Below are 14,860 nucleotides of genomic sequence, written 5' to 3' on the forward strand. Positions count from 1 at the left end.
TTAGGTCTTGGTAGATGTACCGTCTGGGGAGATCCGCATTACATCACATTTGACGATAAGCGATACGATTATCAAGGCGATTGTGACTATACACTTACAACACCATGTCCAGATTCTGATGCCATCGCAAACTTTTCAGTCATTAGCAGGAATTATAAACAGTCACCTTTAGCGTCAGTTGCTTATCTCAAAGATGTAGTAGTGACGGTTGACACGAACGTAAGACATCGTTTTAAAGTTTTATCCTTCTTTTATTTGTAAGGACAAAATAGTTGTAATGTTACATGATAAAGCTGAAATATAAATGTAATGTAGTTAGATTTATATAGAGTTTTATACCGAAGTCTCAAAATGCTCGAGGCTTGAACTAGCTCATACAATAACTTGCCGCTCCCCTAAGGGTCTCTTCGGGTGTCTGAGCTACCCGGTAAACCGGTACCAGCTATCTCTTGTCTGTCCTCAACAGGGCTGTATTAACCATTGCATCGGGGGGACCCCTACTCGTCTAGAAAAATGTACTGGGTTCTTTAAAGTGCACTTGAGCCACGGTGAAGGTATTAGTCAACATGTATACAGTCATTTTCATTGAGATCTTAGACTTGCAACAATTTTAACTATATGGCATACTACTGAGATTGGTCTATTTATTAGCCCTTTATTTGTTACCATTACCTTTGTATATGGGCTAGCCATTGAGACTTACAATCGTTTGGAACCATACCATTAATAAATGATTTATTTAATGAAACATAGCAATTTTGCGATATAGTGTGATTCAAGTCTGAGTAGCCTAGTATCAAAATTATTAACATCAAGATTACTATTTTCAGATAAACATGCCAGATTATTTTCCCGTAAAATTTAGTGTGTGAATAACAATCATATTCCTGACGATGACATTCGTGTCGAAATATTGAAATCCTACACGATGGCGTGCATTTAATACTTGGAGTATGTATTATACTTTCCAATACAATTTGGGATATCTATTAAAATGGAGATATCTCTATTTAAAACTAAGAATCACGATTACATGACAACTCGGCTCGGCATAATTTCACCCCAAACGTTTGGGATCGTGTTTATATTTGCTTTCAACTGATAAAACATAATCTGATTTGGATTTTTCGAATTTTACGGTACTCGTGCATGTGTTTTTAAATGAACAACATTTATTAAAAGGTGTTTTGGCTGCCATGTTGATCGCGGATAAGTGTTTTACGGTAGTAGTGATCACGGTAGTATATACATGTAAGTCTAATATGAGGTGTGATCAATTTCATTTTATTTAGCTTAAGCATAAAAACAAATAAAGTATACAAGATAATTGTTTACATTGTTCATTTAATAAATAAAACACCAATTCAGTAGAAATCTGATGTTCTTTTTTTTTTGGCCCTAAGAAGTAAAAAAGCTTATCATTATGGTCAGTCCAGCCAATAGCTAGCTCTTCAAAGATGCCCTCTGAGAACATCTAAAAATTAAAAATTAAAAAAATCGAAAGATTTATTGTCGAAATAATATAAATAAAACAAAATCGGAGGAACCAATGCTCTTAATATATCAGTGGTACACATCTTATTTGACACGGTCAGTCAATTTGAATGCGTCAGGGACCCCGACTGTGCTATTGAACCAGGACCCCTCACAACCTAGCTGCACCACTGCCCCTTCTTTAGTTTGCTAAAGTAGTTTTGAAAAGGAACCCATCTCGAAAAGAAGCCCATGGACTTCCTCTTAAGATAGCGTGGGCTTCTTTTTGAGATAGTACAGTACATACACTACATGAATTTCAAAGGAACGAAATAAAGTAAAAATACAGCATTGTATTATGATACAGACTGATGCCACAGGGCCCTATTTATTGTTTTATAGTAGTAACTTCCGAAATCTACAGTATTCATTTTGAAAAGAAGCCCCCTCTTACTTTGCAAAAGTAGTTTTGAAAAGAAGCCCATCTCCAAGTCCATTTAAAGTTTGCAAAAAAAATAAAGAAATAAAATAAAAGAAGCCCAGGGCTTCTTTTCGAGGTTTTACGTTATACGATTAAGATATCAATATGGTGAAATACTGTATTGTGAAATGTAATGCTCATTGTTTCTGTTACTGTATTGCAGGAATTTGTTTTAGGAAGTGGTGGCGCTGTAACGTTCAATGGCATAGCGATCAATTTGCCTTACGAGAGTCAGAATATGTTTATTATCAATTCGGGTGTATACACAGTAAGATATGACCTTTTGTATTAACGTTTATTTTATATGTTAGTGCTGTGTAGTATATTGTATCCTTTATGGTATATACAAAGATTAATGAAAAAATATAACCTCTATAAAGTGATACTATAACTATTTTATGAAGTTTCGGTATACAACCTGTAGAGGCAAGATAGCCACCTGGTCGTTTTGAATAGTGGCTAATAAGTAGCCTCCATCTTAAATAGACATCAAACGGACACAGACTGATACAAACATGGTCCTTAACTAGCCTTACTCTCTTGAGAGGGTTATTCAAGTTTTTTTGTTGTTATAAAAAACCGAAATTCGATACTCGTCACAGAGCCGGGTATCGAACGTGGGCCCTGGCGTGCAAGAGGCAGGAACCATACCAATTCGCCAAACGCTGATAACTTGTTCTAATCTAAATTTGTTACTCTTTGTCTTATAATTTTTTATTCTCAAATTATACTTTCTCGTCAGGATACCTATTTTGCTCTTATTGAATAATTGGCTCATTATGATAAATGCATATTAATTGGGATAGAATAAACGTAGAATAAAATGGCCTTGCCAATTTTTAGAGTAACATTCATATGTATTTCAATTTAGTGCACATCCTAAGGATACATATATATTTTTGCCAATATTTTATTCAATTTATTTTTGAAACCCAAGTAATTTTTTTCTATTTTTTGCAAACAATTATTTTGAAGTAGACCGTTTAAATAGTTTATAATGTACTCGAATTCATCTTATCCAATTCGTCTTAACCAACTACACTACCGCCATTTGTCATTTTATATATTAGGTCTAATATTAGACAAATAATAAAAATCAAGTTAGGTACATAACTCCAGTTCATATATTTACTAACAACCATTGGAAACTTGCAGACTTTGGTGACTGACTTCAACCTGGTTTTACGTTGGGATGGTAGACATTCTGTTGAAGTGCAAGTGGATGTTGGTCTGTCTGGAAACGTATGCGGTCTGTGCGGCAACTTTGATAACAATCCTGGAAATGACTATACCTTGTTAAATGGCGAACAGGTACTAATAATAATACAGAAAATATGACACTTATTACGATATATATACGGTACGCCTATATTATTAGATGTATAACTCATTTATAAAAATACACCCAAAAAAGCGATAAAGTAATTAGCAGCCCTGTTTAAGATCTTGGGGAAAAAGATGGTTTATACATTGCATCTCCGTTGTTGAACATTGCATAGTGAAACTAAAGCTTTAGAGTTGTAGAAATAAATCCGAGGTTGGCTGAACTCTACCCAAAATGAAAAGAATAAGTACTCGAAACATTCATCGTAAGACACTATTTCGTCATTTCAGACCCCATATACCAATGTTTTTGCTGAGAGTTGGATAGTTCCAGGAGAGGGTGACTGTCCTACCGGCGTATTGGATCTAGATCCGTGTGCTTCTTCAGGATTTCAAGATATGGCTAAAGCGATGTGCATGGTATTGACAGATAACAATGGTAAGTTAGATTTAATTTACTATAACACACCTAAATAGATCCGAGTTATTTCATGGTGGATTTCGTATCACGTGACATTGTTCTTTTTACACCATTTCGTCACTCATGAAAAGTTATTTTCATCCACTTTGTCCCATTGCACATCTCAACCTAATACAATCTTTTCATTGGTTCAAATGACGATGGAATGTTCCATTCAGAAGAAATGGAGACCTAACTCACACAGGTAATAAAGTATTAGGTACAATGTTTATTATATTATCAGATGCAATTGTGGCATACATACACTCATATAATTATACGTCTACATAATATATATATTTTCTATATAAATTAGAAGTAAATATATACGTTACAATGAAAAGGATGAAAAAGTCAATGACTTGGTCTATTCACATGCAAAAATAGATCACCATAGAATTATGACGATAAAGTTAGGTGGGCAATAGAATAAGAAGAAGGAATAACAGATACACCAAGAGCACTAACTGGACACCAATTAAATATTATAAATAACAGCGAGGCAGACCCTCTAATGGATAAAGAAATTGTGTATTCTGCACGATATTGATGGAATCAAATGAATGAAGAAGACATTATCAAAAACAAAGACTAACAATGGAACAAAATAGTCTAAGAAAGATATAAACAATGTAATGTACAATATATATTCTTTATAAACACTTTTATAATTGTTTCAACTGTGTAATAGGTGCATTTTCTGAATGCAATCAAGTGCTAGATCCAGAGTTTTATTACACCTCTTGCTTATATGACTTATGTGCAACCCTCGACGACAGTCTTTTGTGTTCCTTGCTTGACGTTTACGCACAGGCTTGTAAAGATGCTGGACTAGAACTCGGTGACTGGCGGGCAGAGTCAGGCTGCTGTAGGTTCACACATTTTATATGACATCTTTAAATTGTTTAGTAGTGTAGGCCTATAATATAGAAATATAGAGTATTTTGTTGGGTTTTTTATGATTTTAAACTGTCTGATTTGTAGAAAAATATGAGTATTAAAAAAGCACAAATAACTGGAATAGAGCAGAGCTCTATTGAATCCATTTTTGGTAATATGCTAAGGAAGAAAACTAATTCTTTTGCAAAATATAACTCATTCTTCGTAGTGGCAGACGCTATCGCCATATAACTACTCGTACAAAGAGTTGCTGAAACAACCTCTATCCAGCAGCCGTTATGGCACTTAATGCTAGTTAACGGTACAGTATTGTATGAGAGGGATATGTACTCTCTAGATATATTTTGTGTTGTTAGTTTTGTATTTTATTTAATAGTGTCTCAGAGCAAAAACATTTTCGATGTATTTTTCATGATGCAAATGACATTACAGTAAATGGAAATGAAAAATGAAGTGCACTAGATGTCTGCTTGAGAATTGTTGACATTGCCCCAACAAGATCAAGGTCAAGATGCTTGCTGAGTGTATCGATAATATTATCATTGCTTCCCTTAAAATACATAATTTAATACATTTGAGGGTACAGAGATAAAAGACCACGTCCGCGTAGTCATGGCATGATGACAATATATAATTGAATTGAAGTTTAAAAAACAACCGTTATAATACATGTTCTCTCCTTAGCCTCCACCTGTCCAAATGGAAAGGAATATAATGAATGTGGTAGTGCTTGCCCATTGACATGCGCTACCCTTAACCAGATGGAAGATGGTTGTCCATTCACCTGTATTGACACCTGTGATTGTCCAGTCGGTACAGTATTGGATGGTGACGATTGTGTTGATATCTCACAATGTGGATGCGTTATGGATGGTGTATATTACAAGGTATAGTAGTTTACTTTAAAATAATATATAAATGAAACATCAATAGATACATTATGTACTTTACTCCAACATATAGAAAAAAACGCAATAATGAAATACGAGTAGTTTTAAAGGAAACAAACTAATACAGACAGTGATTCTAACTTAACATCAAGGGACGAGTACAGATTGGATTATTGTATAGTATTATTACATTAGGTGATTTAAATATTATTAAACATATAATTCAGATGTACGTATAATTGGGGTTTTCTTTGTTAGCAAGGAGATGTGTATTTGAGTGAAGACTGTAGCCAAAAATGCTCTTGTACGAACGGTACAAATTCCTGTGAAAACTACAATTGCGGTCAGCATTCATCTTGTCAAGTTCAAAATGGCGTCAGGGATTGCTACTGTAATAGTGGATTTAGTGGAGACGGTATCACTTGTACCAAAGGTAGGCCTTATCTTGAACCCTCTGTGATGTTCATTCTTATCAACACTTACAAGGCTGTCACTATCACAATGTTTAGATAAACAGTCTACCTGAAGAAAAGTTGGCCAGTCATTGCAAGATTATTATCTAGGTCTAATATGAAATATAAGTCTTTAATTATAGAGAGACCTCGCAAATGAAAGACAAACATTTTTATTAAAATTTTAACAGACAGATTTGGACATCATTTTTCTTAAGGTTTTTTTTAAACTTCATTCAATTATATTTTGGGTGTTAACATTTGGGGTTAATATAGTCATTTATATATAGACCTATTCCGTTATTTAGTAAACATAAACGTCTTTGTCTGGCACCCACTGCAGTGATGGTGCGTTCACTTTAGTGGTACCTATACTCTGCTACCTTTCACTGTACTGGTAGGCCAACTTACGTAATTTGAACAACTCCTAGTCAATTAACCTGTAGATTTGTGTTAGTGTAAAGTTTTTATGTTACCATCTTTTAATTGACTTAAATATAAACTAAAAAATTCCCCTGAAGGTAAGATGCCTAAAAGGATGTTGCTATGATATATTTCTTCCAGCTTTGTGCAGGCGTTTGGATGGTAAATTGTAATAAACATTTTCTCCATACACAAATTAGATAATAATCAGTCAGCCATTTCCTGAATCGATAAGGCCTACTTGATTAATTGATTGATTGATTGATTTATTTATTGACTGCTTGATTGATTGATCGATTGATTGAGTGATTTCATTAGGCCTGTTCGTTAATTTTTCATACATTTATTCATACTATTGGCAAGAAAATATAGATTAGTTCCGGGTTTTTTAAAATAAATTTATAATGTGAGTTGTATTTTAAATGAAACAACACAAATGCCGAACTCATAATCATATACATTAATAGAATTGTCATTTTCTTTTTCGAAGCTGCTGGATTATGTACAATATGGGGCGACCCTCATTACATTACTTTCGATGGTCAAAAATACGATTTCCAGGGAGAATGTGAATATATTCTAGTAAAGAACTGTAGTGACGTCATCGGAAAGCCATCTTTTGAAGTGACAGCTGTTAATTCCAAACGTGTACCATCTGACAATGTTGCATACTTACAACAAATAGTTTTCCATTTCATGGACGATATATATAAGCTTAAAAAACAAAGAATTGTTACGTTTAATGACGTAATAATTGCAACGCCGTATAATTCATCCAATGGTGTTAATATTGTAGATAATGGAGTAAATGTGGTACGTATCCAGGTTTATATTACAATAACATGTAAAACAAAAAAACTAATGATGATGATAATGGTGATGACGGAACAGAAATTCAATAAAAATAATTATTATTGGTACTATTAGCTCGTATTCTGGACTTTACTGTGAACAATTCAGAATTGCATGCACATATATTATTTAATTTCATTTCATTTATTTTGTGTCAGTAAATTACATAAATCAACAACCGGTTAAAGACAACATAGTACACGCATAAGATATCAGAAACATGCCGAGAAAGGATGCCAAATCACTACTAAATAGGTCTCCTAGTGCGCTATTACGGTTATACTTAAATAATTAAAGTAAACTTAAAATCTTTAAAATTAAATTACCAATGAAATTTGCTTTGACAATAGTTATATAAAAACTATAAAACTTATTATAAAATATAATTTAAGATAGTTTAGAAATATTTTAAGATTTAAAACTAAAAAAATCCCTAGTTACTACAATTAGTTCCTCCCAAGCGCGTGGAAACATATAAAACACAGAATATTTAAGAGAATTTCTTTGAGCATAATATGGGTGTACAAATTTAAGATGATCATCGTGTCTAGAATATTATCATTGGTTGTTTCTACATAGATATTATGGACTGATTTTGGCCTTTCTATAAGATGGAATGGACAGAGCCGGGTAGAAATACGTGTTCCTTTTGATTTTGGAAACAGCACATGTGGACTTTGTGGAGATTTTAACGGAATTTCTTCTAATGACTTATTTAAAAGGTCTGACGGCTTTCAAGTAAGTTTTAAAAATTCAGTGGCATTACATCATGTCAGTGAAGAATATACTTGATAATGTAAAGCCATCTTGTAGAATATATAAGGCCATTATATAGGCTATATAACGCCTGGCAAAGGGACTAATTTGAATGGTTGGTTATCCTTTGCCACAATTCCGGAGGACAGTTTTGAGTTTCTTGTAACTGCATTATTTCTTTACTTTTCGTTACAATTTTCAATTTAAATTTATTAGTTTAATCTTTGTTGGATTACTTTGTATGTTTGCACTCATTTGTTTCATTTTAGTACCTGAGTGTTGGAATAAATTTAAATGTTTAAGAACAATTTAACAGTAATACCAATAATAACTATTTCATCCAATAAACACGTTCTTTTTTATTTTTTGGATTCCTTATTATCATTGGTTGGTTGTTTCTATTTTGACTTACTTGTATATGCATATCAGTTGCTTTGTATTATGTTTCATAACTGTGTAATTTTTTTGGATGCACCTTCACAATTTTTTAGTGTGCCGCTGTTAAAAAGTGTAGCATTCGAATAAATTACTTCTACTTTACAGCCCTGTACTACTCCTTCAGTATCCACTTGTTAAGTACACTTTTTTTTATAAGAACACATTTTATAACACTGAGACTAAAATTGCTTAAAATTTGAGAACTAAATATAAACAAATTGAGGCTGAGGTAAAAATGTCAGATAAGGAAAAAAAAATATAAAAACCGACAAATGTTACAGTATCTGTACCTTATTTTCAGTAGATGTTACTATGTAATACCCTATGTCATACAGTACAATAATATACTGCTGTACAATAATAATATTTTATGTTTGAAAATTGGGAAAATAAGAACAAAATAAGAAAATTTTGAGCCTGAAATCGGCAAAATAATCATAACATTAAGAAAGGCGAACTTTTACTGCTTTTTATTTTTCAAAAAAAAAAGGTGTATTGGGTTTTGTTTGTTTTTTGAAAAACACATAATGGAAACAATATTCAGCATAGTAAGTCTAGACTATATAATTAATGCTTGCGGTACACCACGTAGATAGTTCTGAAAAGAACTGTTGTTGTTGGTTGAGAATATCTCGACGTTTCGGTTGACTTGCTTCAACCGTCTTCAGGAGAATAATATCTGCAGAGATCTCAAACAGGGAAATACTTATATGTTTTAGTGATGAGACTTGCTGCTGATTGGTTGAAAACTAAACAAAGGCTGAGCCTACCAGTGAAAAGCTATACAAAAGCTAAAATTTACGGTCTGAATAGAAGGGCGGGGCGTGGCTAGAAAGCCAAGACAGTGGCATTGTTCTAGCTGGGGGAAGGAAAGCCAAAAACAATGGCATAGTTGTTAGCATTAATTATATATTATACTTCGCCATGCAAGTCTAAACTATTTACTTTGTACAATCATTCAACAGTCAAGAAGTCCAGCTGATTTTGCTAACAGTTGGTTAGTGGATACAAAAGATTGTGCTGCATTGGATATCAATCCTTGTGACGAATCCTCTGACACTTATCGAACGGCAGTCGACGAATGCAGCATCATTATTTCACCAGTTGGCGCCTTTTCTCAATGCCATGCTATTGTAGATCCCACCAATTATTATGAGGGTTGTGTCTACGATTTATGTGCTACGTTACCAGATACTGGGACGTTGTGTGATAGCTTGGAAACATACGCACAGGCGTGTTTGAACAATAATGTCCAACTTGGCAACTGGAGATCTGAACTTGATAAGTGCCGTAAGCAAAACACATTTATCACACATATGTTCTGTTTCTAATTATGTTAGTGTGAACTATATAATTTACCATAGCAATTGTACAACTTTTTTGACATAAAATATATCCTTTCGTACTTATACCCTAAAAAATAAGGATGACATATTCAATCTTTTTAGGCTACAGTAAAAGAATCACATATACTCTTAAAATATCATTTAATTGTAAATATATTTCATGTGTTGAGGAGACACCAACATGTGATTCCCATTTTGTCACTATGAAAAATAAATTATGTTATTTTTCCTTGACTTGAAAAAATATTTTGCGTGAAAACTAAGAAAGACATGACAAATTTAGTGTAGTCAGATAATAAGTAATTAATTTTAGAAAAGTTTGTGCAATTGTATTCTTTTGTTATTGCAGACCCCAACGTGAATATGGGGGACATGTAAGTGTCAGGCAACATTTAAAACGACCTATAATCCTTGTGATTTTAACTTTCCATTTTTTCTGTTGTAATTTGAAACTAATGAACACGCTTCTAAATAACTAACAAACAAATAATAACTTAATTGTGTCATTTTTATGAATAACACACTCAACTGAATTTTTACATGGTAGAAGGTTTTAGGGGGTATGAAATATGACGGTTATTTTTAAGAACAGTGTAATAGTGGTAACAATGAAAAAACTTAAAATGAACACGTCGACGGTAATAACATGGAGAATGATCCCATAAACGTAAGGCCTAATGGAATTTACCATTGATCCCCCATTTACGCCACTGACCCCACATTTACGCAATCGACTTATTGTAAGTATATTATTATTTTATAGTATATATTTATAGTATTTTATCAGTTTCTTTATTATTTACCCAAAGCATTTAAGTGCGAAGATGGCAAGATATACAATCCCTGCGGAAGTAGTTGTCCAGATACTTGCCTACCTTTCTCATCTAATTGTCCATTGAGTTGTGAAGAGGTATGTGAATGCCCAGACGGAACAGTGTTAGATAATGGTCAATGTATTGACACTTCATCATGTGGTTGTCTGGACTCATCTATGATCTATCGTCAGGTATGGCTTACATATTAAAAATGAGTTACATTATATAGCCTAGTGGGGTCAATACTTTGTGTTACACTTGTTGACACAAAAAATAAATTGTAAAAAAGTGTCCCCCAGGCTGAATAAGAGCATGGCAAATGGGCATTTAACTACACAATTTTCAGCAAATTCCCAAGGCAGAAGGGTATAACTGCAAAGATAGGCTGTGATGCACTGAAGCGTGACGTTTTATCAACAGCCAACCAATCAGAAGCGAGTTACAATGAATGTTGCTTGTTAAGTTTTATTATTTTCCATTATTCTTACTGTTATATACTGTTGTATACTACACAGTTGACTAGAGTCAACTGTGTTCACTAAGCGAACAACTAAAACTATCTACTGTAAATCTATATATATAATATATTTTCTAAATATTTTCTTATATAACCTATAAAAACAATATTTGTAATCATTTGATATTATTACTTGACTTCAGATCATAGTAAAGAATTGCTAATAATTATAATAATAATAATAATAATTGATATTTTAATTATATGACTAAATACATTTATTATCTTACTTTGTAAATAAAATTATAAATCAATTTATACAAAATAATTGTAATGCTTGTTCAACGTACACTTAGAAACAATCACACGCATATTATATTCTAACTAAACAACAGCTCTATTTCACATACACCTACACACGCATCCTTCACGCAGTGGTGTAACGCCTATGCGCTCTTGTGCGACAGTCCATAGAGTCCTGACCCATAGGGATCCCGAAGGACCCCCAACCTATAAGGTCCTCAATCTAGCACTCTGAGCCAAAAAATTCTTTGTTGATACATCATAGCATACCATTGTTGATTATCTTCCTACTTTGTATATTTGGTATACATGGGCTTTTAATTCGTTTTTAATTTTAGTATTTATTTAATGCGTTTCTTTGGTATTATTGTACATTTATTTAATATTTTATTCATGACTAACATAGACTTTATATACTGAATGTTATTTTTTAATAATCTGGCTTCAAATTGTCTTGAAAGATACTAAACTGTGCACTTATATCCTTTTGCTAAACCTTTTGCCAAAGTTTGTCAACATGACTTGAATCTGAAAACCCACGGCAAAAGGGCATAACTGACATTATGAACGTAAAAAATAATTATTTGCCGAAGAATACATGTGTGCTACACTGGAAGAGACATTATTTTGTCTATTTGAATACATTAAAAGTGAAATCAAATACTAAAACACATTTTAGGACTTCATAAATAAAGCATTTGAAGAGTTCGTGTCATTGTAAACAATAAGCCAATGAGGACTGCTTCACCATACTGAACTCCGCCTTTACAACCCAAATTCTCAAAAATAAAGAGGCCTTCCATATTCAGTGGGAGCAGCCCTCATTGAACAAACAGCTTCTTCATGTTTATTTATCTTTGTCGTCCTAAATTCATTGCATTCTCCCCTTTGTGGCATAGATACTGTACACTGATTTTACCTCATCTTTATTTATATTATGTTTTGTAGTAATGTTACGGTTCATTCCACAATTTTTTAGCATGCAAAACATTAAATTTTTTTACTCCTCTATACTAATGATTGCCTGCGTGCAATACGATAACTGACGATGGTAGTAGACTGCCGAAACATGTCCTGTTGGGGCCGTTAAGGCCGTAATACACTGGATTAAACAAGACTTACATTTCAAGATATCATTTGTGATTTGTATTCACAGCCAGAACAACGTTGGGTAGACAGCACATGTGAAAATAGTTGTGTCTGTTCCAGCGGCGTCGTTTCTTGTCAAAGTTACGGTTGTAGTGAAAACGCCGAATGTTCTATACGAAACGGAATTCGTGGCTGCTACTGTCAGAATGGCTTTGAAGGAGACGGCCAGGAGTGCACCAGAGGTACAGTAATTCAAAGTGAAATGTATTTAAAAAATCGTATACCATTTAGACAATTGGGATTTAACAATTGTATTTTTCTTATTCGACAGGCCCTGGTTTCTGTACCGCTTGGGGTGATCCACACTATATCACTTTCGACAATGTCAAATTCGACTTCCAGGGTGAATGTGAATACACATTGGTCAGGAAATGTGATAATAGAACAGATCTTGAGGATTTCGTTGTCACTGGAATCAACAGAAAAGATAAACCATCAAACAGAGTGTCGCTGATGAGAGAAGTCACGTTCCATTACAATCACCATGATTATAATCTTCGACAGAATGGTGTGGTTTTCTATGACGGAGTGATAATAACACCCCCACTTTCAACATCGGATGGTGTCTACATCATAAACAATGGCCAATATACTGTAAGTACAGTAATACTTTTGTTTAAAACAAACTGAAAACAGACATTGTGTTTTTTTTAAATGTGATTACGTATACATGGCAATTTGGTAAAAACAACATTATCTCATTTTACAGGCCTTGTGGACAAACTTTTCTTTGGTGCTACGATGGGATGGTCACCACACCCTAGAAACACAATTACCGTTCAATTACTGGGATTCAGTTTGCGGATTATGTGGTAACTTCAATGGTGACGGCTCCGACGATATTGCTCTGAGATCTGACGGTTTAGATGTGAGTAGTTACTAACATAATATGTAATTGTGGATACTTTCGAAGAAATAAATAGTTAAAAAACTATGTCAACATTATAAAGTATTTAGCAAGTTATGAAATGAATATTTAGCATTTTCCGTGTTTACGTTTCTTTTAGGCAAGAAGTGCTGCGGAGTTTGGAAACAGCTGGAAATTCGAGTCGGATGAATGTGAAGATGTCGTCGATGTAGAACCGTGCCAAGAAGGCACCGAAACTTTAGAGGAAGCCAGGGATTTGTGTTATGCTCTGATCTCCCAAGATGGAGCTCTTGCTTCATGTCATTCGTTCGTTGATCCGGCAGACTATTACGATGGATGTGTTTACGACTTGTGTGCCACGTTGCCAGACGACGATCTGCTGTGTGAGACGCTAGCTGAATATGCTCAAACATGCCGAGAACGCGGTGGAGAACCCGGCGATTGGAGAAAAGAATCGCCACGTTGTTGTAAGTATTACAATTCCACCTTTACCGTTAAGTTGAAAAGTGAATAGTGCGTGAATTGATTGACATAATACGATTGCAATTGGTTTTCTTCAGCAATCACGTGCGATGGCAACAAAGTGTACAATCTTTGTGCAAGTGCTTGTCCGGCTACATGTGCATCGATGGAAGGCATGGATGATTGTCCAAATGCATGTATTGAAGCTTGTGAATGTCCAGAAGGTACACTGCTTAACGGTAACACGTGTGTTCAACCGTCTCAATGCGGATGCACGTGGGATGGTGTTTACTACCAGGTATGTACTAGAATAGTGTTTACTCAAAATTTACTAGAATAGTCGTACTTAGCGTATCAAACGATAACAGAGGCTTACATGGAAGTATTCAGTTTTATTTTTATTTTAATGTAAATTTTTGTGATTTGTATTCACAGCCAGAACAACGTTGGGTAGACAGCACATGTGAAAATAGTTGTGTCTGTTCCAGCGGCGTCGTTTCTTGTCAAAGTTACGGTTGTAGTGAAAACGCCGAATGTTCTATACGAAACGGAATTCGTGGCTGCTACTGTCAGAATGGCTTTGAAGGAGACGGCCAAGAGTGCACCAGAGGTACAGTAATTAAAAGTGAAATGTATTTAAAAAATCGTATACCATTTATACAATGGGGATTTAACAATTCTATTTTTCTTATTCGACAGGCCCTGGTTTCTGTACCGCTTGGGGTGATCCACACTATATCACTTTCGACAATGTCAAATTCGACTTCCAGGGTGAATGTGAATACACATTGGTCAGGAAATGTGTCAATAGAACAGATCTTGAGGATTTCGTTGTCACTGGAATCAACAGAAAAGATAAACCATCAAACAGAGTGTCGCTGATGAGAGAAGTCACGTTCCATTACAATCACCATGATTATAATCTTCGACAGAATGGTGAGGTTTTTTATGACGGAGTGGTAATAACACCCCCACTTTCAACATCGGATGGTGTCTACATCATAAACAATGG

General features: G+C 34.2%; 1 protein-coding gene across 1 annotated transcript in view; it reads left to right on the top strand.

Annotated features, from left to right (window-relative positions):
- The window catches only part of LOC117105183 (zonadhesin-like), a gene marked incomplete at its 3' end in the record, with an annotated part of 51,551 nt that extends 36,695 nt beyond the window's left edge, over positions 1 to 14,856 (top strand). The window contains exons 34-51 of the mRNA XM_033246252.1: positions 5 to 219; positions 2,118 to 2,222; positions 3,110 to 3,265; positions 3,569 to 3,716; positions 4,429 to 4,605; positions 5,322 to 5,524; positions 5,786 to 5,960; positions 6,893 to 7,215; positions 7,834 to 8,029; positions 9,463 to 9,738; positions 10,604 to 10,800; positions 12,526 to 12,700; positions 12,790 to 13,112; positions 13,228 to 13,386; positions 13,526 to 13,853; positions 13,947 to 14,146; positions 14,284 to 14,458; positions 14,548 to 14,856. Of these exons, the coding sequence (XP_033102143.1) occupies positions 5 to 219; positions 2,118 to 2,222; positions 3,110 to 3,265; positions 3,569 to 3,716; positions 4,429 to 4,605; positions 5,322 to 5,524; positions 5,786 to 5,960; positions 6,893 to 7,215; positions 7,834 to 8,029; positions 9,463 to 9,738; positions 10,604 to 10,800; positions 12,526 to 12,700; positions 12,790 to 13,112; positions 13,228 to 13,386; positions 13,526 to 13,853; positions 13,947 to 14,146; positions 14,284 to 14,458; positions 14,548 to 14,856 (3,840 nt within the window). The remainder of the gene's footprint in view (positions 1 to 4; positions 220 to 2,117; positions 2,223 to 3,109; positions 3,266 to 3,568; positions 3,717 to 4,428; positions 4,606 to 5,321; positions 5,525 to 5,785; positions 5,961 to 6,892; positions 7,216 to 7,833; positions 8,030 to 9,462; positions 9,739 to 10,603; positions 10,801 to 12,525; positions 12,701 to 12,789; positions 13,113 to 13,227; positions 13,387 to 13,525; positions 13,854 to 13,946; positions 14,147 to 14,283; positions 14,459 to 14,547) is intronic.
- Between the last annotated feature and the right edge of the window lie 4 nt (positions 14,857 to 14,860).

This window comes from Anneissia japonica, unplaced genomic scaffold (genome assembly GCF_011630105.1).
Source record: "Anneissia japonica isolate Jap-2015-1 unplaced genomic scaffold, ASM1163010v1 scaffold287776_len302883_cov198, whole genome shotgun sequence".
NCBI classification, from domain to species: Eukaryota; Metazoa; Echinodermata; class Crinoidea; order Comatulida; family Comatulidae; genus Anneissia; species Anneissia japonica.